This window comes from Daldinia caldariorum, assembly GCF_022478825.1.
Source record: "Daldinia caldariorum strain CBS 122874 unplaced genomic scaffold F4812scaffold_6, whole genome shotgun sequence".
Classification (NCBI taxonomy): domain Eukaryota; kingdom Fungi; phylum Ascomycota; class Sordariomycetes; order Xylariales; family Hypoxylaceae; genus Daldinia; species Daldinia caldariorum.
The window spans coordinates 1,647,153-1,669,674 of record NW_025953042.1 but is presented as its reverse complement, the minus strand read 5'-3'; the positions used below and the strand labels follow the sequence as shown (position 1 = coordinate 1,669,674).

The 22,522-nt window shown below is 46.9% G+C and overlaps 7 protein-coding genes across 7 annotated transcripts; 4 read left to right on the top strand and 3 right to left on the bottom strand.

Annotated features, from left to right (window-relative positions):
* Window positions 1–332: 332 nt before the first annotated feature.
* F4812DRAFT_356497 (Thioesterase/thiol ester dehydrase-isomerase) lies at window positions 333–1,533 on the bottom strand. The gene is made up of 8 exons (XM_047931785.1): window positions 1,325–1,533; window positions 1,225–1,265; window positions 1,159–1,174; window positions 1,036–1,101; window positions 876–990; window positions 728–793; window positions 598–676; window positions 333–538 (listed from the first exon to the last, which is right to left on the bottom strand). Exons 1-8 carry the CDS (start codon window positions 1,361–1,363, stop codon window positions 463–465), a joined length of 498 nt encoding a protein of 165 aa, XP_047791370.1. The 5' UTR covers window positions 1,364–1,533; the 3' UTR covers window positions 333–462.
* On the top strand, window positions 1,296–3,664 carry F4812DRAFT_356638 (uncharacterized protein). Its single transcript, XM_047931787.1, has one exon. The coding sequence runs from the start codon at window positions 1,676–1,678 to the stop codon at window positions 3,332–3,334; it is 1,659 nt and encodes a 552-aa protein (XP_047791369.1). The 5' UTR covers window positions 1,296–1,675; the 3' UTR covers window positions 3,335–3,664.
* F4812DRAFT_356614 (uncharacterized protein) lies at window positions 3,665–5,144 on the bottom strand. Its single transcript, XM_047931786.1, has 2 exons — window positions 3,853–5,144; window positions 3,665–3,801 (listed from the first exon to the last, which is right to left on the bottom strand). Exon 1 carries the CDS (start codon window positions 5,039–5,041, stop codon window positions 4,046–4,048), a length of 996 nt encoding a protein of 331 aa, XP_047791368.1. The 5' UTR covers window positions 5,042–5,144; the 3' UTR covers window positions 3,665–3,801; window positions 3,853–4,045.
* Window positions 5,145–12,174: 7,030 nt separating this feature from the next.
* F4812DRAFT_425720 (uncharacterized protein) lies at window positions 12,175–14,227 on the bottom strand. The gene is made up of 4 exons (XM_047933947.1): window positions 13,696–14,227; window positions 13,519–13,629; window positions 13,274–13,450; window positions 12,175–13,191 (listed from the first exon to the last, which is right to left on the bottom strand). The coding sequence occupies exons 1-4, from the start codon at window positions 13,820–13,822 to the stop codon at window positions 12,587–12,589; spliced, it is 1,020 nt and encodes a 339-aa protein (XP_047791367.1). The 5' UTR covers window positions 13,823–14,227; the 3' UTR covers window positions 12,175–12,586.
* Window positions 14,228–14,615: 388 nt separating this feature from the next.
* On the top strand, window positions 14,616–16,707 carry F4812DRAFT_458575 (arginyl-tRNA synthetase; the record flags this gene model as incomplete). Its single annotated transcript, XM_047937377.1, has 4 exons — window positions 14,616–14,906; window positions 14,973–16,030; window positions 16,083–16,232; window positions 16,290–16,707. The coding sequence occupies 4 exons, from the start codon at window positions 14,616–14,618 to the stop codon at window positions 16,705–16,707; spliced, it is 1,917 nt and encodes a 638-aa protein (XP_047791366.1).
* Window positions 16,708–19,715: 3,008 nt separating this feature from the next.
* F4812DRAFT_356258 (uncharacterized protein) lies at window positions 19,716–21,109 on the top strand. Its single transcript, XM_047931784.1, has 2 exons — window positions 19,716–20,935; window positions 20,993–21,109. The coding sequence occupies exon 1, from the start codon at window positions 19,896–19,898 to the stop codon at window positions 20,790–20,792; it is 897 nt and encodes a 298-aa protein (XP_047791365.1). The 5' UTR covers window positions 19,716–19,895; the 3' UTR covers window positions 20,793–20,935; window positions 20,993–21,109.
* An 842-nt stretch (window positions 21,110–21,951) lies between these two features.
* Window positions 21,952–22,429, top strand: F4812DRAFT_458572 (carbohydrate-binding module family 18 protein; the record flags this gene model as incomplete). Its single annotated transcript, XM_047937376.1, has 2 exons — window positions 21,952–22,295; window positions 22,354–22,429. The coding sequence occupies 2 exons, from the start codon at window positions 21,952–21,954 to the stop codon at window positions 22,427–22,429; spliced, it is 420 nt and encodes a 139-aa protein (XP_047791364.1).
* Between the last annotated feature and the right edge of the window lie 93 nt (window positions 22,430–22,522).

The following is a 22,522-nucleotide window of genomic DNA, read 5'->3' as shown; positions in this document are numbered from 1 at the left end:
TTGGCCGCTCTTAGTGAGGCTTAAATACTACATATTTATCGAAAGCTACCGGGATTTTCATAAAGTTTTCGATCTTCGCTGGGTGTTTGCTGGCGCAGATTATATATCGCTCCTCGGTATCAAGACACATAACTGTGCTAGGGTGCATATACCGGTAGATTCACCAACTACATCCTGGCCGACCAGTCGGGTACTGATATAAGAGCGTATGAATTATGTCAAAGCTCCAAGAAGAAACACCCTTGACACCGACTCGGAACGCTTTCGGGAACAACTTGAATTCGGAAATACGTAGGAGAGCCCCGTACAAGCCCACCATTATTACTCTCCCCATTTTAATCACACCGCCGCTCATCAGTTGTCATTTGTCATAAATGATGATATTCTCTAATTCTAAAGATCCAGGTCTTAAAATACCATTTCACCCGTTATTTCCATCTCATATCGAACTGATAAATCTGATCACTCATCCTCTATCTCGGCGTTATCGGGAGGTACGAATGGGGTTTCCTGAGATTTCCAAGCTTGGGTGACGTATCTAGTAGGTAGTGTTAGTCTGATAAATCACAAAAGGAGCTCGTCATAATGACAGCTTACTTCGTGTGGCTTCCCCTAGCGGCGAGCTCGCCTTTCGCATTTATAAAAACGACGGACGTATAAGCTAATGTCTTGCCCACTGTAGAGCACATAAGTAACAGTCCCGGTCGAGATGGGGTAAATTTCTCACTCTTGTCGCAAATGGCTGTACCGGTAATCTTGTCGCCGACCTTGCCGCCGCTACTCAGGTACGTGACTTGGCAAGTTAGCATTCCTTCATCATGGCAATACGATATTACGACTTATAATGGTGAAGCAGAGGGGTTGAGGGAGCTTACCGTTGAGGTCTGTCGACACGCCGGTAGCGTAAAGCCCCATGGATGCGACGGCAAGCGAGCCCCCCAGATCAACCATGCTAGCAATTGTGCCGCCGTGTAACATCTTCAGTCGGTTCTACGCGTGTGAGCATCTGATGAGCGAACTCGGACCTGGACTTACAGTATGGTCTTTCGTGATATCCAACTCAAAATCAACCTTGCCGACGGCGGCATGGGTAATCCTAAGCTACCTGGATCGTCAACGAAATCCTATCTGCTTGATACATGGTCGAACTTGACTTACGTGAGGCCCTAAAAGTCTTATAAAACTAATTAGCGGCCGTAGAGGGATAAGATCGCATTGATTTACCTCGGCTCCAAACCGGACTCGGCCATAAAGGATTTCAAGACCTAATTAATTAATTAATTAGTAACAATTCGCCTATCGAGTTCTAGTTCTAGATACTAACCGATCGTACGAATCTCAACGGAGGTAACTTTTGCGCCATGGTCGCAATCGCGCGGTATCGGACGGTAATCGGACGGTATGGATTGTTTAAAAGATAAAAAGTCAAGCTCCGGATTGATAGCCGAATCTTGACGACTACCGGACCGCGGCTGACCGAGGCACACCGAAGTTTAAGTGGGCTGATGGGTCAGTCTAGATGAATAAAGTGGAGATGGAGCTACTCCGATACGCGCGCGATACGCTGATAAGATTAGGTACTTCACCTTTTATATCGCATATTTTCTTTTAGCCGCTCGACCTTCATAAAGCAATACCGTTGAGGTCTTTGTCACGGCATTTCGATAGCGCAATTATGGCTGCGATTGTCGAACTGTCCCAACCCACGATTATACTCTCAGGAAACCCCGTTCCCTATACCCGATTGCATATCACTCCGTTAGACGAATCGCTGCTCAGCGTTGTCGTCCCCTCTTCTGTCCTGCCTCGAGCGCGTAACATCTCGTATCACACTCTCGAAACATTCCCGGAGAAGCGATACGGCTTCGTAGACCTACCCACGGCCGAGGCGGACAAGCTAAAGCGAAAACTTAACGGAGCCGTCCTAAAAGGAACAAAGATGCGCATCGAAAGGGCTAGACCCGAATCTATCCCTGAGCCGACAGGCGCGGCGGGCGAGAACGAAGTGAAGAATGACGGGAATGATAGGAAGAAACTTAAGAAGAGGAAGCGCGAGATTGATGTTACACCGGGAGTTGAGCTTGAGGATCGAAAAATTAAGCGCGGATGGACCACCACGGAGCGAGAGATGATTGACGAGAAACGAAAGAAGGGCAAGGAAAAAAACCACAAGGACAAGGACGGGAAGAAAAAGAAGAAGAGGGAAACCAAGTCGAAATACACGGACGGACCGGAATGTTTATTCAAGACGAAACTTCCGGGCGATGGGTCGTCGAAGGGAAACCAGGATCTCGACCAGACCAAAAAGAAGCGGAAAAGCGGCCGTGAGGTGGTCATGCACGAGTTCGAAAAAACGATCAAGCACCCCTCGTTTCTCAAGAGTAATGTGGAGAAGTCGAGTTCGGTAGCCGTCACATTTGAAGACGGCGTTGGTTGGGTGGACGAGCACGGGACTGTTGTTGAACCCGCCGTAAGCAAGAGACCAATCGCCAACGCCTCAAGCTCTGCGGCGCAATCCAAGCCGTCCGAACCCCCAAACCCTGCTGAAGATGATGACACAACAAGCAGCAGCGGCTCTTCGTCTGATGATTCTGAGGATGATGAAGATCGGGGTCAGGTCGTAGACAGTTCGGATGATGACGACAAGGACGACAGCGAAAACGAAGACAACAGCGTGCAAGCCACTCCTGATAAGCAACCTGCAGAGATCAAGTTGGATACCCAAACTTCGACTAGCCCCGTATCAATTTTGAAGACGGGATCCGCGAGACACAAATCGTCAGGGTCTACCTCGAGCCTTACAATCAAGATTCCCCCTGCGACGCCTGCTGCTACAGAAGTACACCCGTTGGAGGCATTATATAAGCGTCCTCAAGGTGACGGTGCTGGGGACAAGTCCGGCGATGCTCAGCCTTTTAGCTTCTTTGACGGAGATGACAATGATATCGAAGAGGAAGATGCCGTGGGCCCTCCGATTCAGCAGCCACCCATGACCCCTTTTACGAAGCAAGATTTCGACTATAGAAATGTGAGGAGCGCTGCGCCGACTCCCGACACGGCACATCCCAGCCGATCGTTTAATCTATGGCCTAGACAAGGTTCTGTGGATGATATAGCCGAAGATGATGAGGACGAAGGCGATGGCGAGCGGGGAGGAGCCGCTATTAAAGCTACATCTGATGGGATTAACGGTAATACGGCCACGAGTGATTTCCAGAGGCAGTTCTGGGAGAGCCGGGGAGATTTAAATCGGTCCTGGAGAAGAAGGCGAAAGACTGTGTCGAAGGAGAAACGTTACAGGGAAAATCGTGTTCGTGCGGAGAGAGCTATCTAGGGTGTAAATTAAGACGAGTGAGTTTCTGAATTCCTGGGTTTATGAAACCTTGACCGCATGGGAATATGCCGATATCTTGTGGTTTGCGTATTACGTCGGCTATCTCTAGAACTGGACAGCGTGTCATGTCAAACTGATGGGCTATATGCCTTATAATTACATCTGCTCGCGTGCTAAGCAAATATCCATAGTACAAGAAACTAGTAGTACGGGCCAAGTCACGGAGCAAAGCGAGAAATAATTAACAGAATCTTGGCACTTGAGCCAGTTCTTGAAATTATTGATACCGTGGATTGTCCAGGTGGGTGGAATGTCACACGAGCATTTCAACGAATCGTAATCTCAAACTTCTCTACATACAAATACACTTCATCTCATGGCAATACTGATGGAAAACATTACGTCCATCGTATTCAACTTCAAGACTTCACGAAAGGGTAGGCCGAGTTACCCTTGCAAGTATGATTCTATGAAAAATCGTCAGCATGGGAGTAGCAAAATGCCAAGAATGTACGGACCTCAACGGCGGAGTTCAAAGTGAAAATTCATTAAAATCGATGGTCTTGCAAAGGTCCATCCAAGTCAAGCTGGCGTTGCAAAGCTCAAAAAATCACTGGGAATTGGAAAATCCTTAGATGACGGGCCGCCACTCCATAAACAATCCAAATGTCACGTTCATTCGGAGGTGCTAATATCAAAAACTAGCCAACTCTAAGCTACTTCTTGAGGTGCGGGGTGGTCCTCGTTAGAATGCTCGAGAATGGGACTGAGTTCTGTGAAAGTGGTGCTGTACGGATAGGAGAAGTTGGTTTCAACTCCATACTTGCGTTCGGCGCTGGCGAAGGCTCCCTGGGATGAAGCCAGGGTGAACGAACTGCTGCGGGGCGGGAAGGTGCTGGCGTTGGCTGTGCCGCTCTTGACGTCCAAGAGATTGCTTGAGCTGAAAGAAGGCTGAAGACACCAGCTTTCTCGAGGAGCGAGCCCGGAACGACGAGGTGGCGAGCCAGATTCCGAAGAGCTAAGATAGCCCGTGTCGGCATCCGTAAAGCTAGATTCAGCTGACGGGGATGATGACAATTCCTCGCTGGCAACGACTGCCTCTTCACCGGTGGAGCCAGCGGATTCGGCCAACTTACCAGCTTCCTCTTCAAGCAAGGAGCTGCTGCGAGCGATGCCGATACCGCTGTCCACAGAAGATGCGGCGCTAGGATCACGAACTTGCGGCTGAGTTGCTTGGTGCTGTCCGTCTGAGGGGCCTCCCGAGTTGCTGTTCTGATGGAAAGGTAATCGTTGAACAGCATAGCGGTCGAAACGATCGTCTCGGGCGTTCAAGTTGAAGCGATTTCGTCCCGATTCTTGCTCGACAGAAGTTCCCGAGTGACGGTAGACGCTGCTCTCGTTCTGGTGAGGGGCCGTAATGGCAGGCTGAGGGTGGAGAGGGTATCGTGCCTGCTGAGGGCGACCTCCGTTGCGATTATTGCGGTTGCCCATCTCGATCCACGGCGAGTCAGTATATAGTCCGCGACTAGGTCCCCATTCTTCAATGCCGGCAGCACGATGCTGGTTGAAAATGAGGATCAGTACCAGAATGATGACACTGCCAAATACCCACATAAGAATGGCATCCTTTGTAGTCTCGGTCTGGTAATCCGATAAGGATTTGAGCATGGTGGCGCTCGCAATTACGTTAATTGTGGCCACGCCCATCAGGCAATAGAGCACGATCTGGAGGACATCGGTTCCAGGGCCAGGACGGAAGAAGGTAAAGATTCCCAGGACCGCTTTGCAACCGTTTCGAAAAAAGACGCAGATGCGCGCTGTGACGGAGGGGCCACGGTTCTGATTATCGGGAGCGATGGATGAAGGCGGCGATGGAGACAGCTGAAGTCCTTGTACGGCAGTTCCGCGAGGTCCCTAAGACGCGGCCTGACCGTCGTAGACAGCAGCCTGGTGACCCGAAGACATGTTGTCCAAGTCAGAAGTCAGGAAACCAAACTGTCTGTGTACAATGCCAATTCTGCCCTGTTCCCTGTAGTCACCTATATTGTTGTTAATCGAGAAGTTTTTATTTGTATTTGCGAAGGTTCCTTTGTGTTTCTTACCAAGAATGAGGTAATCTGCAGAATGCAAGGGTGTGAAATGCAGGACTTGGGGTGAAATTGTGTTGTTGTTTTGGCTCTCAGCAATGCGACCTGCAACAGTTCTAGTAACCTCTGGAGTCTGGTTCTGGACGCGTGCCTGTCGTGAATCAACAGTGAGGGGCAAATCCAACAGTATGAAAGGGACCCGTCCCTGCCCTATTTTTTTTTAAAAAAAATGGTTAGATGAAGTCGAAATGTCGCCATCACAATTTGTTGCCAACTTTCATACACCACACTTCTATGCACCAGAGTAATCTCTATGCTAAACCCCAAAACTTCAGTTCGTCAAACTCAACCAAGCAACATATAGCCGACCACAAAACACAGAACATATATCACGAAGACTAAATAGGAGAAGGAAATTACCTCTGCCAGTATCCTGACGGTTATCTGAAGCTTGAGACATATTTGTGTTGAACGTAACGATACCTAAAAAGATGAAATATGCTGAAAAGGGGTGTGACTGCTGAAGGTATCTGAGATAACTAGTTAAACGGCACAGGTCTTTGGCTCCCTGGCTCTTCAAAATCCTAAATAGTAGAGGCTGTTTTTTGTAAGAAGAGAGTACCTATCAAGAACCCTAGATGTTATATCGAAATAGTTTCTAGAGACTGCTGAGGCCTAGCACGATCACTACTTGGGTACCTAGGTAGCTAATGTCGGAAGTGTTAAGAGCGGGAGCCGAAGCAGAGAGAATGTCTAACGCACCTTGAGTAGGTGGACCGCAGTCTGAAAAGTCTTGAAGTAATTATGTGAGGGTTGTTGGACGATGAATGTTGAGTCGATGTCCGTCACAAGAACGTTTCGTTCAAAGGTCCTATAATAACGATTATCAGTCAAGCCCTAACACACAACTTCGTAGGAGGGCGGCAAAAAAAAAAAAAAAAAGAAAGTCACTAACGTTGCAAAAATATGCTAGGTACGATTACAGACGCATTGGCTGAAGAACTTTAGGTGAGGAGTGAAAGACCGTCAAAAAACAACAGGCGTAAATGCGGAAAGTAGAAACCGTGCAGTTAAGAATTGGACGGCGAAATAACAGGATTACCTTGCGGAAAAGTGGTTGACGAGGGAAGGGAAAACGAGGAAAGTAGGGTTTGAGAACGAAGTTTTTTACGAAAGAGAATGGTGCCTAAAAATTGGGAATCGTTAGGTGGTAAGGCACACCGTTTTAAGGCAGGAACATGGTTCGAATTCGTGCCTTTATGGCCACAACGCGTCCTAGTTGCCGTGTAATTTCCAAGCCGTAGAAATGCCTAATGTACTAGTCCGTATTAATACAACGATTATGAAATAGACAGAATGGTAGCCAATAAATTTGCACAGAACGAAATTCAACCACGTCGATACTGAGAGGAAACAGGTAGGTGGTTGGATCTTGGGTTAAACGACAGCACAGTTCAAATTTCAGGGGAAAATAAAATCTAATTCTCCGGTTCAATACATCATGAATCAAGATGTTGATAGTATGCGTCCTGCTAGTAATAATAAGCCTGTCATCTACCTATGTCCTGCTTGATGGGAAGTTTCGTTGCCAAAGTCTCTATCACCCTGATTTCAATAAAAGCCCTGGTGGCCAGGTATTCACTCATCATCAAATATTCCTAGTTTTTATATGGAAATAATTAAAAGGTAAAATTGTATTCGTATGGTAAGAATAGTCAATTAATTCCGAGCTGAATGTTCAAGTTGGCATGTTTTCGTGATATATATATATATATTTTCTCAAATTAGCAACCTCATATTCTCAAGGGTAAACTTACTACGGTGTATTTCCACATTCAACTTTCATCCGTAGGACGCTTGCAACTATTCTTACAGTGTTATGCTTCGCAGCTTTTCAGATTTTTGGTTTGTCGATACGGATGGAAAGAATATTGTAGCAAGTTTGCACTTGAGAAACGATTATTCGTCTTTTTAGTAGATGATATTTCGCCTTATCTACATAAACATATTTAGATAAACATGGACGAGCATAGATGCCTGAGTGACTTCCTATCACTATTTGCTGCCGATGACATTACGCCAATACGAGCTATTTCCTAAGGTCTTGATATAGTTTCCCTTGGTAAGCAGCAGGTTGCCTTCGCCCCGATGCTTAACAGTGGTCAACATTCGATGTTATGTTTTGGTACAGTACACTACGGGCCATCATGGCGGAATAAACTCTTTACTGTCGAATTAAAATGTTTAAGGCTGCTATGACGACGTACGATCCCTCCGGGTAGTTTAAATATTACGTCTCTAGAGAATTATTGCCATGCGAAGACCCATCTCGAAATGTTTTCCTACATTTTACACACTACGGCTTCCCAAGTCCAAGGTAAGAAGCACACTTACAGATTCCTATTTCCCAACTAGTTCGTCGAGTGATTGAATCGCGAAGAGGCATGTCGTTGGAAATATGGAGATATAATTTGTGGGGAACTAACGAACGGCCACCAAGGAACCACTACTTTGATCCTCTCGAAGAGCTACCTTAGGTACCTACCTTACGCAAGATGGCCAAGCTTAACGTTCTGACAAGCTAGCTTAGTACGATGTGCTCATCGGGACTAAAGCTATCCGGAGACATGAATATTTTTCTTCACTTGGGAAATACGATGGGAGAAACATGTGCCACAGAAAAGATAGTAGGTATTTCGACTAAAGGATGGGCTAGCTATTGAATACAACACGCCTTTCCCTCGCCATCATTCTTCCATTAACTCATAGGTGTCCGAGAATCCCCCGATAGGTATAGCTCATCATGATGAATGATTCCCCACGCTTCGAGAGACTCAAGGTATTGTAGGAAATTCGCAGTGGGTTGATGTCATTGAAGAGTGCAGCGAAAACCGGGCGCGAAGCAAGTGACCCGGCTCAAACTGTGGGCTAAGCATACCTAGGTAAGGTAGCCAGCTTATTTGCCGCAAGAGCAGGTGTCGCCGCATTGGCCTATCGAACAATAAGTCAGAATGTCTATTCTAGATAGCTAGAGAAAGATGGTAGCAAGGGATATTAACTTACAGTTGTCAGCGCAGCCGCATTCTCCCTTCATTTTGAATGTTTGATTTTTTCTTTTTTTTGGAATGATACCAAATAAATCTTTTGTGTAGTATTGTTGGTTAAAGTTGATCTGATCGTATGAGTATGCGTTTGTGTAGTGGGAAAATAAGGCAATGATTGAGGAAGAGGGACTTATGTCGACCTTTTATAAGCTGATAAGCGCTCGGGATGTGGGCCTGTGGACAACTCGAATCGGGGCTTGCACAGCAGCAGTGGGCCAATCACTAAGCATAAACTAAGGATCTGTATGGGTGCGCTGTTTGTGCGGGGTTTGCGCTTTTTCAGGGCGATGTCGCCCTGTCTCACCACACCATCACTAAAACTCACTAAAAACTCACTAAACTAAGCGGTTCCAAGCAACACCTAAGCCAACACCCAATACGGAAGCTAACTTTTAGCTGGTTAAATCATAACCCTTTGACTTTGAATTTCCAATCAGCTGATGCACCCGTACGGACAATTGTACCAGGCACAAGTCGCGCAAAAGAAGTTGGATGCTTTGGTACCGGTTTATGCGGTTTATGCGATAAGCTTCAAAGAAGTCCGGGCTGACCCATGGTCCACGGATTGTTATTCAGTGGCAAACTTTTACGACTTGCGATATTTGTGCGTTAGTTAATTCGAGACGTTTCTTTGCTTACCAAAAGGATGGTAAGATTTCTAATCTAGAATCTTTAAGGTATCTTTCTTCTCACAAAGCCATAACTGTGTAGGACTAAAGTTACAATATTTTTGTCACAGAAATTACCTTGTAAGTTACTTGAAAGACACAGTGGAGCTGTTACCTTTTACCATCCATTCGAAGGCGTATGTATGTCAAGCCATGTCAAGCCTGTTTCCCCTCCTTTCCCTTCAGTTTCCCTTTCCGTAGCACATGACGTTAACCTAAGACAACTCCATTGTTTTGTTTTATTCTTGTTGACGAAAATCACACACAAAGTGTATCTTTATCCCCAAACAGGTAGGAAAAAATAGCCTGGTGATGGTTGAAGCTTAGCCTAACCAGGAAAATTAGAGCCGCTGACGAGAGAAGCTTCTTACTACTGGCCAGCATAATGATACCTAATGCTATACCCGCAGCAATATCTTATAACAATCCTTCCTGCTCTGTTGGTATCCTGCCTGCCTGCCTGCCTGCCGGTATCCCACCTGTCCTATGCCTGTATCTTATCACGTTGTAGCTCGATTCACAACTGCTTCGCTATTCCGGCGAGCCAATTGTGCGGTTCCTATGACATATAGCGGGGGCACCGTACCTCCCACCATCTGAGTCAATTTTCGTTTGAGCTTCCATCTTCGGGGACTAGTCTAGGACTTGAGCTAGGAGTGTCTCGGCTTAGTGTGCGCATTCCTTGCCACTGACGAACTACCTGACTACTTGGTTTCCAGTTCTGCGAGTTCCAAAATCCGCATAGATATCCCCGGAAACTCATTCCGCACCCTTTCGTGCGATGTGGCATTCGTAAGACGGATTTTATCGGGTTACAGCGTCACACTCCAAGATAGTGTTGTAGTTCTCCCACGTTGTCGGTATCGGTCGTATCACTTACTTGAATGCGTATCATCCCGGCTTATCGCAACTCGGCGGGGGAAATCTAGGCGTAGCTAGTAACACAGTTTAACCCAGTCTTGGAGTTTGTTACTTGCCGGTTCAAGATGCGTGGAATTTTACGATGGTATACAAGGAATGCTAGTAATATTGTCTTATGGGTGCGTAGAACTATGATGGCCGCTATCCTGATCCTGATCTATCCTCGGTAGGCGAGATAATTAGAAAACTGGTGTCTCGCTTGACGAAAAATGTCAGCAAGATCTCAAAGCACATGGAAAGCCCCCATCGACATTATTTGATTAGCGAAGCTTTTCGTAATATACACCTTGAATATTTGATAACGTTTACGTGCGTCATTGAACTAGGGCCGTGGGATAATGCATGTAGGTATACGAAAAGAGAAGCCAGCTCGTTCATGGCAGTGCCCGTATGGGATACAATCGCTGGTGCATCCATCTTATAGTACAGCGATATATGCCGGTGTTGACTATTACTATGTAGACCTTGCCTTGCTTCCCCTCGCCAAGATCTGTTGGCCAAGGAATGTTAGCCATGGCTCCAAATCGTCTCTTCCAGCGCCGCGGGTACGGTACTCTCTTGCCGGCCGTAGGATACCTACATCTCTCCAACTTTCGTCGCGACAAGGTATACTACGCATACCACGCCCTAAACCTCCGAGCTAATGGATAATATCAACCTACCAATGGGCCATTCGGCATTTGCGCATGTATAGGCATTGACTGTATTAGCAGGAATCTCAGCGTCGGGTGAAAATGAAACAACTTGATCATAGACAACTGTAGTGTTAGACACGGCGACAGAGTGGTTTCTAGCCTTCCTTTCAACAGCATGGGTATCAGCCACCAGCTTCGTAAGGCCGCCTGGTCCTTCTTATTCCACTCCTTAAGTCTTCTTACCAAGTCAACTAGCACACTCCTCGCAACGGGTCAGATTAAAGGTTCGAGTGCGCTCAATTTCTGTTTCTTTCTTTCGTTCTTTTTTGATTCCATTTCATTCCGGTTTACATTTCCTACCGTCCAGCTTACCAGTAACCCTATCGGTGTAGTGACGTGAATACGGTATATCGCTTTAATATTTCGTAAAGATATTTCGTAAAGTAGAAGATGTGTTCAAGTGTTGGCTCTCCGATGCATAACGTCTGGGTCGGATTGGCACCTAGGTGTCCGCTTCGTATCTACTCTGCTCTCCCTTTTAGGGGTACTTTGAGAATACGAGTATAGGGGCTAAATTCTTCGGGCGCTGGATCATCATAAGTATCGAAACGCCGTAGCGTATCCTCCAGAAATATTTTTGCACTCATACTGTTGATGCAAGAGTGTCCCCATTTCTACCACTATCTATGCTTACTATAAGGATCCGCCATGCTCCTGATGTCTCAAGCCTTCCTGTCCTGATATTGACATCAGACAGCTCCTAATAAGAGCGGGAAGTTCCGCGTCGCAGTCCCTACCCCCGTTGGCAAGGCGCGACATAATATGTAAGGGAAGATCAGCTTTCTACAGCGCAGACCGACATGTGGCAAAAGATACGAGAGATGACGGCTTCAATATCTCCTGCATTTCACATATAACTACTTAAAAGAAGCTCTCGGGGACCTCGATCTATATGTAAGTACAGAGCTCCGGTAAAGGCCCTATAATACCATGGCGGCCTCAAAACAGTTAGGAAATTTCCATTAGAACCGGCTGTGAGTTGAAATGGGAGTGGTGAAGTGGCGCGTAGTTGACTTCAATAGGGAGTTTCAGAATCATACGGCCAGCGGAATACGAACATCTAACATGGTGATTTATATCGACTAACCATAGGGAGTTGAGGGATATTATGTTAGGTACCCAAGACTTACAGGTAGTTTATCTCATATCTTTACCGGGCATTCGTTCATATCGTGCCTTGACGAATTCAGCCTAGTTTCCTCGGGAGGCCGACTATCATGATGAAAAAAGGGGTCAAATATATCATCCAGAGTAGTGCAACAGAGAACACTCTCACAGGACGGCCCAAGTACTGTCATGATCAATGGCGTTCAGAACTGTCGGAATATCACTTGAATGCATGGCAAATTATGTGAGCTGGCTTGGTATGCAATCTCATAGTAGTAGACGACCAGGTCTCGATGAATTAGTTAATAATATAAACCGCTAAATTAGATGGCCAGGAGACCTCCTGGTTTATCCTGCTACCAGGTAAATGTCCTGACTTCCCAAGATGAATTGCATCAAGTATACGCATGCGTATGGGGATTACCTGGGGATCCAATACAACATGGTAACAGGCTCGATGAGAAGAATATCCGAGCATTATTTTCTCCAAGTACCCAGATGTTTGTCCTTACCCTAAAATTCGATAACATATCACATCACGATCCGTCCCCAACGCCGTGTGATGCAGTACCGAGCATGATGAATGCTCGAGACGAAATGAACAAAAAGAGTACCTAGGTATGTATAGAAAATATCATCCAATAAGCTAGCTCTGTCGGGAGAGCTGCGGCTAGTCGGTCCGTTGCTTCTTGCCTCGGCCGCGCCTGGCAAGAAATCGATCGCGACCGCCGACATCTCTCCAATACTGCTCCAAAACTTCCGGAGCGATCTTTTTTAGTTTGGCTTCGGCTTCGAAAGATGTCTCCCCACGAGTTGGCGGGTGGCCTACCCATTGAACTTCGAATTCGAATCCACCTCTAATTTTCCTTTCATGACCGAGAAGCTTGTAGACGTGGTAAGTCTCGACGGGCGCGTTCTTGGGTTTTATAAACAAGGCATTGATACGACCCCCTTGAGCTTTCCAGTATGCGTATAACGTCTCTTCGGCGCCTCGTTGAATTTCCTCTTCGACCTCCCAAGTAGCGTCATCCTCACTCTCTCCGGCCCAATGGACAAGGAGCTCAACTCTGCCGTCTTGAGCCATTCGGTGTTGTAAGAGACCCTGGATTTCTTTTTCTTCGCGTTCGTCGGTTTCGGGTTGTGTCTGTTTGGTTCTGCTTGGTTCCGTCGCTTTCTCTTTACCTTTCGCATTTTTTCTTGTCTGGTTCGGACGGCCGGGCTGGGGCTTCTTGTTGGCAGATTCGCTAGGGGTTGCGTTGGCATTGATGGATGGCTCTACAAAATGCAACAATGGTTAGACTACAATTGGGTCCGTGCTGCACGGAGAAAAAGGAAACATTAGGTTAGGTACACATACCAGGAACACCCATATTGGCCACGGGTACTTGTGAATTTTGGCTGGATTCTTCTTTGGGCTGGAGATGTAATCGTGCCGCTTCGGGCTCTTGTGCGCGGGCTAGATTTGCGACCGCGTCGACGCGCGCAGTATCTGTTATCTCGCTCTTCCGCGTGCCCCGTAAACGGCTTTGAGACTCTGCGAGTATACCTACATTAGCTTTGACTAGAGGATAAAAGGTAGATTAGGTAATTTTATAGACGTACTATTGGTCTTTGATGTAGATGACGGTCGTCCCTTTCTGCTTGAGTTTGGTGTTTCTGAAGAAATGCGCGTCCGCGTATGCTGGGTCGAAGGGGTCTTTTGAGCTGGCTCGTCTGTTTGCTGTGATTAGCATTGTTTTGTTTTCCCACGATCGATTTGAGTGATTGCCATCTCCTTACCATCGTCTATCTCATCGTAAGGGTCACTCTTAGCTTTACGCTTGGTACCACGCGGTTGCTTGTCGCCATTTACCGATCTAGGCGCAGGTGACGACTTGGCGAATATATTGAGAACACTAGACATCATAGGGGATGCAGTAGGTGTAAAGATGCGAGGAGAAGGGTAGACTCGGATGGGGTTGATGGGGTTGATGGTCCGGTAACTTTGGAGATGGGAAAAGCTTTACGTTTGGGAGGAGTTGATGACTTGACAAGTTGTATTTCAGAAGCTATCTGGAAGCTTTTCGACGCTTGAGGTGGCGCGGCAACGGTGGAACCGCGATTTTTCCTATGACTGGAATGACGAAGAAGTTACTGGCCCTTGAAGAACTGACGTTTACCTAAGGCCGAGGTTGTACCTAGGTACGTAATTGTTATTGGGTACTTTTGATATGGGACCTGGACCGTGCATGACTTTTAACACGTTAATTACCCAAAGCTACTAGCGAGATTAGTCAGGTAAAACACATAGGGGCAAAGCCAATGAAAAAGCGCGACGCGTTTAGTGGGGGGAGGGGTAGAGGGGTAGAAGGAAAATTCCAATGGGTAGTTAGGGGTTTTAAAAACTATTGCATTGTACAATATAATAATACAATAATACAATTTCTTACATGAGTCAGAAGGCGCCGACAAGCATTTAGGGTTTTTAAAATCTCCAATCCCTTAACTTTCAAACCCCAAACCTCCAAACCCCAAAAACCGACATCTTCATGACAGTCGGTCGTTTCCTTCATTCTAGATCGATCATTATTCGTACCGTCCATCCCTTTCGACTTCGACAATCGAAGATATTCCAATCTTCTAACCGTCCTATTCGCTACCACGATACCGAACCCCATTACCAGCGTTCATTCGTGTTCCAGAGGCGCGCTGCTAGCACCATGGCGTTAGAAAATAAAATAGACGAGATTCTCCTGAAGCTGGATAACCTGACGGTCGAGTCCATCGCCGAGAAATATCCCACCACTCATCCCAATGTCAACCCTCTCGATTACTACCGGATACACATCAGCGAACTCCTTGCCCCCATCACAGGTGTCGCTCCCGATAAGATTCTCCCCGCCATTTATTGGACAAATGCCCTCGACAAGGGCGACTTCAGCTTACCTATTCCCGCTCTCCGGATAAAGGGCGCAAAACCAGACGCTCTAGGAGCCGAATGGGCGGCCAAGGTAAGAATTGCTTGTGGACTATAACCGCGCGCACTACTAATTACACTAATTACTTTGTTTCCTTAGTTCCCCGAAGATGATCCTCTTATCGAGAAACCCGTCGCTGCTGGCACGTTCCTATCCTTCTTCATCAGGGGTGGACCCTTAACTCAATCTCTCATTCCTATGATCCGCAGCTTAGGTGTGGAATACGGACGCAATCGATTTCTCGGTCTCAAAGACCCCAAGGACCCGAGCAAGGGCAGGAAGCGAATCGTGGTCGAGTTCAGTTCTCCCAACATTGCCAAGCCATTCCATGCAGGACATCTTCGCTCCACCATCATCGGAAGTTTCCTTGCGAACTTATACGAGGGTGCCGGTTGGGATGTTGTTAGAATCAACTATCTTGGCGACTGGGGAAAGCAATATGGCCTCTTAGCTCTAGCCTACGAGAGGTACGGAGACGAGGAAGCGCTGAAGAAGGACCCTATAGACCACCTGTTCCGACTCTACGTCCGTATAAACGCCGAGAAGGAGGAAGATTTAGCCGCTATCGAGGCCAAGAAGAAGGAAGGTCAGGATGTTACCGAACTCTTGGCCAACAGCTTAGACGAGCAAGCTCGACGATACTTCCGAAAGATGACGGATCGAGATGAGAAGGCTCTCGCGTTGTGGAAGCGCTTCAGAGATTTGAGTATCGTCCGATACAAGGCTACGTACGCGAGGCTGAACATCAAGTTCGACGAATACAGCGGTGAGAGTCAAGTCAGCGAGGAGGCGATGGAAAAGGTCGCTAAGCAGATGGCCGGGAAGAAAATTACGAAAGAAGACCAAGGTGCCGTGCTCGTCGACTTCACAGAGCTTATACCTGGTAAGGAAGGTAAGCGCCTCGGCAAAACCGTCATCCGAAAGAGAGACGGCACTGCTTTATATCTTACCCGAGATATCGCGGAGCTTCTTGGCCGGTACGAGAAATACAATTTCGACCATATGATCTACGTCGTTGCTAGTCAGCAGGACCTTCATCTTCAGCAGCTCTTTAAGATCATCGAACTCCTCGGATACAAGGACATCGCAGCTCGCTGCCAGCACATCAACTTTGGATTGGTCCTGGGAATGAGTACTCGAAAGGGTACCGTCAAATTGTAGGTAATTCCATTCCACTTCTGGGCCCTAAGCTAACAATATCGCGCGCAGCTTGGATGACATTTTGCGGGACTGTGCCGATCATATGCACGAAGTTATGCGGAAAAACGAAGCCAAATATGCTCAAGTCGAGGACCCCGAAGGTACTGCCGATACTCTCGGAATCAGCAGTGTTATGACGCAGGATATGAGCGGGAAGAGGTATGTTGTTGTTGTTAACGCATAATCAAGAGATTGGTCTAACAAACTATTGACTAGGGGTAACAATTACACCTTCGATTTGGCGGTGATGACGTCTTTCGAAGGAGACACGGGCCCTTACTTGCAATACGCGCATACTCGACTGTCGTCCATCAAGCGACGAGCGAACGTCTCCGACGAGGAGTTAGCCAACGCGGATCTATCGCTCCTCACGGAACCTCACGCCGTCAATGTGGTCCGACTACTTGCCCAGTGGCCGGACGTCGCCCAGAACACGCTACGAACCCTCGAGCCGACTACGGTAGTAACATACCTCTTCAGGCTCACTCACGTTATCAGCAGCAGCTACGACCATTTGCAAGTAGTAGGCAGCGATCCCGCGCTGAAGGCTGCTCGTATGGCATTATACGACGCCGCTCGGATAGTTGTAGGAAACTGCATGCGGTTACTCGGATTAACCCCTCTAGAAAGGTAAGCTTATCGCGACACGTTTGCGAGATATGACTTTCTGACGTTTTACAGGATGTAAGAGATGAACCTAGGCGCGCTATCGAGTGTCGTCCCGATCGCTATCAGTGCACGCGTTCTGCTGGGCATTTACGATCAGAATGGTTTGCACGCATTTCACCTAGAATGTTACCTAGAAATGATATTCTATGGTCATAGTTGCATTCGCTGCATTTACAGCAATTCAAGTCGCTAACGGCTATTTTTGCTTGTGCGAATAACAGGCCTGGGATTCCAGGTTTTAGCCCAGCCCTCCCCGACTGCTGCGATATTTTGATGAGCATCGTAGTTCCAACTATGATAAGGAAACGTTTCTGTTCCTTAGGATTTCTAAAAATGCCATAGTCATGATACTATGTGATGTCGTATTTAGATTAATAAACTCTGGCGTTAGTACACGATCAATCTGTTCTCGCCGCGAAATCGCTGTGTTATGGTTTAGACTTGAATGCCCCAGTTTCTGTAGGCTTAAGCCGAAGCTCAAACTCCAAGTTACTAGGTAGCTTTAGGTACACAATATTAGGTTAGGTATAAAATCTACCTGATACCTGTTATGGTCTCACCGGCAATGTTCTGTGTTCCTAGCCAGTGTCGTAACATCAATATCATGATACCAAAATATACAAGTGTATAGCACGCATTGCAACGCGGTCATATCCGTCAAAGTTCGAAATCATCTCGCTAACCCATGCAACCGCTGAATCCACCAGGTAATACGTTTCTCCCGCCAAATCAACATTGCAATAGCAACGGTAATCGTTGATAGATGATCCAAATTTACACGGGAAACTCGAGCGTGTGACTTCTATCCCTAAACTTCATTATCCAACGTCAATGACCCCGATTGCTCCGAATTTGGCGGCTCTCCTCGGTGGCTTGATATCCACGAGTTCGTTTGCTTCAGTAATATGCGCAACGCATAAGTCGTTACAGACGTTGCCGCGGACGAGGTGAGCATTCCACCGAGTAAATATATGTCTAACAAGTTACTAGTTTAGGTACTTGTTATCACTTACGCAGACTAGGGTAACCACCGCGCCTCTCGGGGAACCGGCAAAGATGGTAGGTACCTACTTGGGTGTTTTCGTCGGCAGGGTCCAAGTAGAACGGATTTTTAAAATATGATGTCGTCACCGAGATGGAATGGCACATTGAGCCCTTGAGAGGTAAATACGGTTAGACAAACGAACCCCTATAAGTATCGAATTGTCAAAACTACTAAGAACCAGGTCTTCGTATCCCCAAAGGCTCAATTTACACTATACAAGACATATTTGGAATCGGGGTCGTTTTCGTATTCTGCTAGTCGAGACCATCCGGACGCCTCTGCTAGACGGGATATATAATTCCGGCTTTCGGTATTCGACAGCTAGGCGGTTAACCGAGGAAGATTAGACACCCTGTAGTAGCAAAGACGTCCGGCGAGGATGGCGAGGAGTCCCGATGCGAAATGATACATGTTGTACACCACCCGGATTCTCGCGGGCTGAGTGCCATTTTTTAAGCTAAAAAGACCCATTCCGGCGAAGAACAAGGATAGAGGCCGTATCGCAACCATAAGGGAAACCCTTCTACCCGCACTTTTTTTCGTGTACTAACATGAAAGTAAATAGAGAAAGTCGGGAAATATGGTTGATTCCAGCGCGTTGAGCATTACGTGGAAGATGTTAACATCGGTGACACTGCCCGCGAAACAAAATAAACATTTCACAAGACTCCAAGGGAATATCATGTGGCCTAGGTAGGTCTCGGGGTTTTTAAGTGTACTCGTATATAAGGTATGCTTGACGGAACTTCGAGAAAATTAGTGGGATACTTTCGAATAGGGCATATTGCCCTGGTATCTTCAGTCTTGCTTTGGAATATAATATGAGAAATTTGTCTCGATAATACGACAGTCTAGACGTACTTGATTAAGATGTTAAAAATACCTAAGGCCCTTCTATAAACAGGTTTTGGTTTCATAGAACGGACCTCGAATTAGTTCGAGTGCTTCCATTTCTAATCGCGAAAGCTGTGGCAAGAAAAGAAAAGGTTTACCTACTAAAGTCGATGCTAATATGATGAATAAGATTTAGGGGATCGAAAGTAGGATTCCAAACACATAGACGCTGATGGAGCAGATATCCAGCTATTTCGAGGTTGCAAAGGTGTTGCAAAGGCGTTGTACTTTGGGTACCAGGTGGCTGGCTATTAGGTTGTCCTCTAATTGGCCGCCAAGCCCCTGTACCTTCCCCTTTCGGGCATGAAATACAAAGGTACACCTCAGAGCTGAAGTAGCTCTCCCTTATGCCCAACTGCCATACAATATGGTTTTCCATACATTTATGAGAGCCATATTCTTCAATTGAGGCTCTAACAGACTTCGCCTCGCAGTAAAATAGTTTATTTAAGCTCATAGTTAAGTACCTATATGCTACAGCAAGATTAAAACGGGATAAGCGAAACCAGACTTCGTATACTCCATAAAGCTCGACCGAGAGATGCGATAACTACATGTACCTAGGACTCTCTTTCGGAAGACTTACATAAATTATAAACCCCCACGTTCTAGCATTGCGGAGCTCGCTCCTCTCACCGAACTCTCGTTCCCCGCTTGCAAATCCCAAGTATCGGGCTGTCAGGTTATCAGGTGATGAGAAGGGAATCGGTCCAGAAGCACAACTCCACATCTCCACATAGGTAAGCTAAGGGAACTACACCGCGCTAATACAGGGACCACGCGGCGTATGGAAGGGCTGGAACTTGAGCGGCGGCGGAATACGTCCAGTAGAACCCCACAAGAGAAGCTAGCCTCCATACTACATCCTGTCTGGTGTAAGATACTCCCCCACGACGAAACACGGAATGGTTTTTCTTGGGAGCACGTGTTTTCGAATTTGGCAGGCGAGTGGCTTCCATCCTGACAAGGGGGACGTATCCAACAGACCGAGGTCGGTTGACGAAGGTCCAAGAGCTACCTAATATTTACATAGTCGAAACTAAAGGCTCCATCAACTAAACCACGCTGCGGATAACTGCGATGTGTAATTAGTACATAAAAAATACGATGTCGTGCTCTTCCATAGATCCAGTTTTCACCTCCCATGCTGTTAATAATCGCAATTGTCCTAATGTCTTTCATCGTCTTACTCTATTTTTTACAGGACATCAAAAATGGGTTATGAGGGTTATATTTCTCGTATGACACCTAGCGATCTCGACAACGACGATACTTTTCCGGAGAGGCACACTCTTAATCCTACCGCCGAATTCAAGTCGCAGTCAGACGCTCGGGAAGAGCATAAACGGGAAAACACCCCTACAAGACAGATCCGGCGACGGCCCAGACGGCGATCGGAGAGCGCAGATGGCTACGAGATGAGGGATAGATACTGGGAAGCAATGGATATTATCGAGCAAGATCTTACGGAAGCGACAAAAGCACCTGCTGTTTGGGATTACGTCTATGATCCGGTATGCCTACCTCCGTCAGGTGTTTCTAAGACTCCTGCTATCCGCCGACTCGGAAGCCTCCCAATTCGAAGAGCGTGGAGGCGTCTTAACAGTCGAGAACATCCCGACCTAGGATCGACGGGGATAGTTGAAGCTGTCATGCTATATGAGAGGGGCATAATCCTATCTCGTCAGCTCCAATGTACACACTGTCGGAAAAGTCAAGGCGTATCTCCTGGATGTGTTGTTCTAGATACCGAAGAAGAGTTCCGGGGATCACCAGATAGCCTCAGCAGACTTAGGCTAATGTGCAGCAATTGTCTATACGACGGTCGACAGTGCGATGTGCAGATACAATCTGCACGGAACCAGCCTTCTAGAACACCAACGCCTAGCCAGATTAAGGGATGCTCTATCTCGAATCCAATACACCTAGATGTACTCGACCTAATCGAAAAGATGCTGAAGTCTGAAGGAGCCGAAAAAGAAGATGCGGCCACTCGAGCAAAGGAGATTGAGATGGCAGCTTTAGAGATCGCGCAAGCAGCACACGAATGGGGTCTTGGTATTAAGGACAAACGCCGAAGGAATATATACCCGACGCATTCTACGAATTAAATCTTCATTGGCATCTGCGCGCATCATTAGGAAGATTCAAAATGGTCCAGAATGCGGTGCTAAGCGAGCGAAACCTCGAAATTTCCGTAGGAAAGGAAACGTGCGGTTAGTCATGCTTAATCTCATAGAATTCCTTTGGTAATGTATGTCCAACACGTATTATCTGCTACAGAAGTTGTGCTGATGACAATATATCGTAGGCTTATTTCGATCACAGCATTAATTGTAAAATATTCCAGTCTTCAGTACCGAAGCGGCGGGGAGAAAAGGCCCTATGCTGGCCAAGTGAAACTCATGATCTGAGCTCTTGAAGTTCCCATCTCATATTATACTATGTATCATCGATATCAACGGGCTAGACCGTTGATATACCATAAAGTCTATCTCGGAAAATCCATCCGGCCTGTGTATCACATCTCTAGCATGCGCATCTTAAAAACTCCTTGGGAATGTTAATCAACGTGTTGAAATTCTGATGATGGAATGTCGCATCCGGCAATCAAAGACTCCAAGTTCTAAATTTAGGAGCTCTCAAATACCGGAGATATTGGATTCGCCGATATCAAAATCTCTTATCTATATATGACCTGTCAAATCTTTGTTGGAGAAGGCTTTCGAGTTACCCAAGTGCGTTCTGCCTAAGTGAGGCCGGCGTCCGGATACGACTTGGAGGTTCCAGTCGTTCGGAAGATGGCGTGATCCATAAAGGCCTAAGACTCCGACAGTATCCGGGAGAATATTAATCAAATGCGATGAGCCGCACCGGTCGTGGCCGCGGGGACTTACCGTTCGTTCTAGGTCGTCCAGTTGGTTGCACTCCAAGGTAGCCATAATTAAGGGGAGTTCGGCTAAAGTCATACAACACGCCCTCAGGCTTCTATTAAGGAAATCGACCCTGAAGATCTGCAACGCAGCTTAGAATGCCGAGACGAAAGATAATCTTGGAAACTATTGCCCATCCACTTGGATCTTTATCTGAGGAGATGCGTACGTGCGTTTAGTCTATCGTATACGAAGATCATGCCAAGAATAGGCGATGTTGAATATGGTATAAGACTAGGACGTGGTTCGTCGCATTTTTCTATTACGATCCAGCCGTCAGAGCAAAGACAGAATATTATCGAGACGCCTTGCTTGTTCAACTCATCAATCTGTTAAGATGTTCGGCGCCAAAGCAGCTCTTTTCATCCTCTTTGCCGCCACGGCTGTATGGTCGGAAGTATCACCGGACCTGACGTGCGGCGTCGACAAGGCTGGCAATAAAAAGGGCTATACTTGTCCCGGAGATAAGAAATGCTGCTCGGTCAACGGCTACTGCGGCTCTACAGATGAATACTGCCTAAAGACTATAGGATGTCAGAGCAAGTACTCTAACGCGACGGCCGCTTGCGCTGACCCCGTAGACGGCAAGACGGTCTCGCCTGACGGTACCTGCGGATCTAAGGGAGCTGGCAAGTACGGATACCGATGCCCAACGGAGGGAGGAACATGCTGCTCAGTCGCGTACGTTCTTGTGCATTTCCTACAAGCTAATATCGTCTTACTAACAAGCGCGTCTCAGGGGCTACTGCGGAAATACTACTGCCCATTGCGTTGCCACGGAAGGTTGCCAAACAACGTATGGAACGTGCCAGTGAACAAGGCGTACGAAGAATATGCACGTCGAGTTTACGGTCGTCGGCATGTCTTTGTAATGTTCTTTGAATAAGAGGGTACTTTGTGAGGGACTG

What these genes read in the sequence shown, in the direction of transcription:
- F4812DRAFT_356497 (XM_047931785.1), bottom strand. Translation starts at nt 1,363, where the DNA reads ATGGCGCAAAAGTTACCTCCGTTGAGATTCGTACGATCG. An exon ending in CGTGTCGACAGACCTCAACG is followed by an intron (nt 794 to 875) that starts GTAAGCTCCCTC and finishes TAACTTGCCAAG; the next exon opens with TCACGTACCTGAGTAGCGGC. An exon ending in TACAGCCATTTGCGACAAGA is followed by an intron (nt 677 to 727) that starts GTGAGAAATTTA and finishes TGTGCTCTACAG; the next exon opens with TGGGCAAGACATTAGCTTAT.
- F4812DRAFT_356638 (XM_047931787.1), top strand. Translation starts at nt 1,676, where the DNA reads ATGGCTGCGATTGTCGAACTGTCCCAACCCACGATTATACTCTCAGGA.
- F4812DRAFT_356614 (XM_047931786.1), bottom strand. Translation starts at nt 5,041, where the DNA reads ATGGGCGTGGCCACAATTAACGTAATTGCGAGCGCCACCATGCTCAAA.
- F4812DRAFT_425720 (XM_047933947.1), bottom strand. Translation starts at nt 13,822, where the DNA reads ATGATGTCTAGTGTTCTCAATATATTCGCCAAGTCGTCACCTGCGCCT. An exon ending in TTACGATGAGATAGACGATG is followed by an intron (nt 13,630 to 13,695) that starts GTAAGGAGATGG and finishes CACAGCAAACAG; the next exon opens with ACGAGCCAGCTCAAAAGACC. An exon ending in ATCTACATCAAAGACCAATA is followed by an intron (nt 13,451 to 13,518) that starts GTACGTCTATAA and finishes GTATACTCGCAG; the next exon opens with AGTCTCAAAGCCGTTTACGG.
- F4812DRAFT_356258 (XM_047931784.1), top strand. Translation starts at nt 19,896, where the DNA reads ATGGGTTATGAGGGTTATATTTCTCGTATGACACCTAGCGATCTCGAC.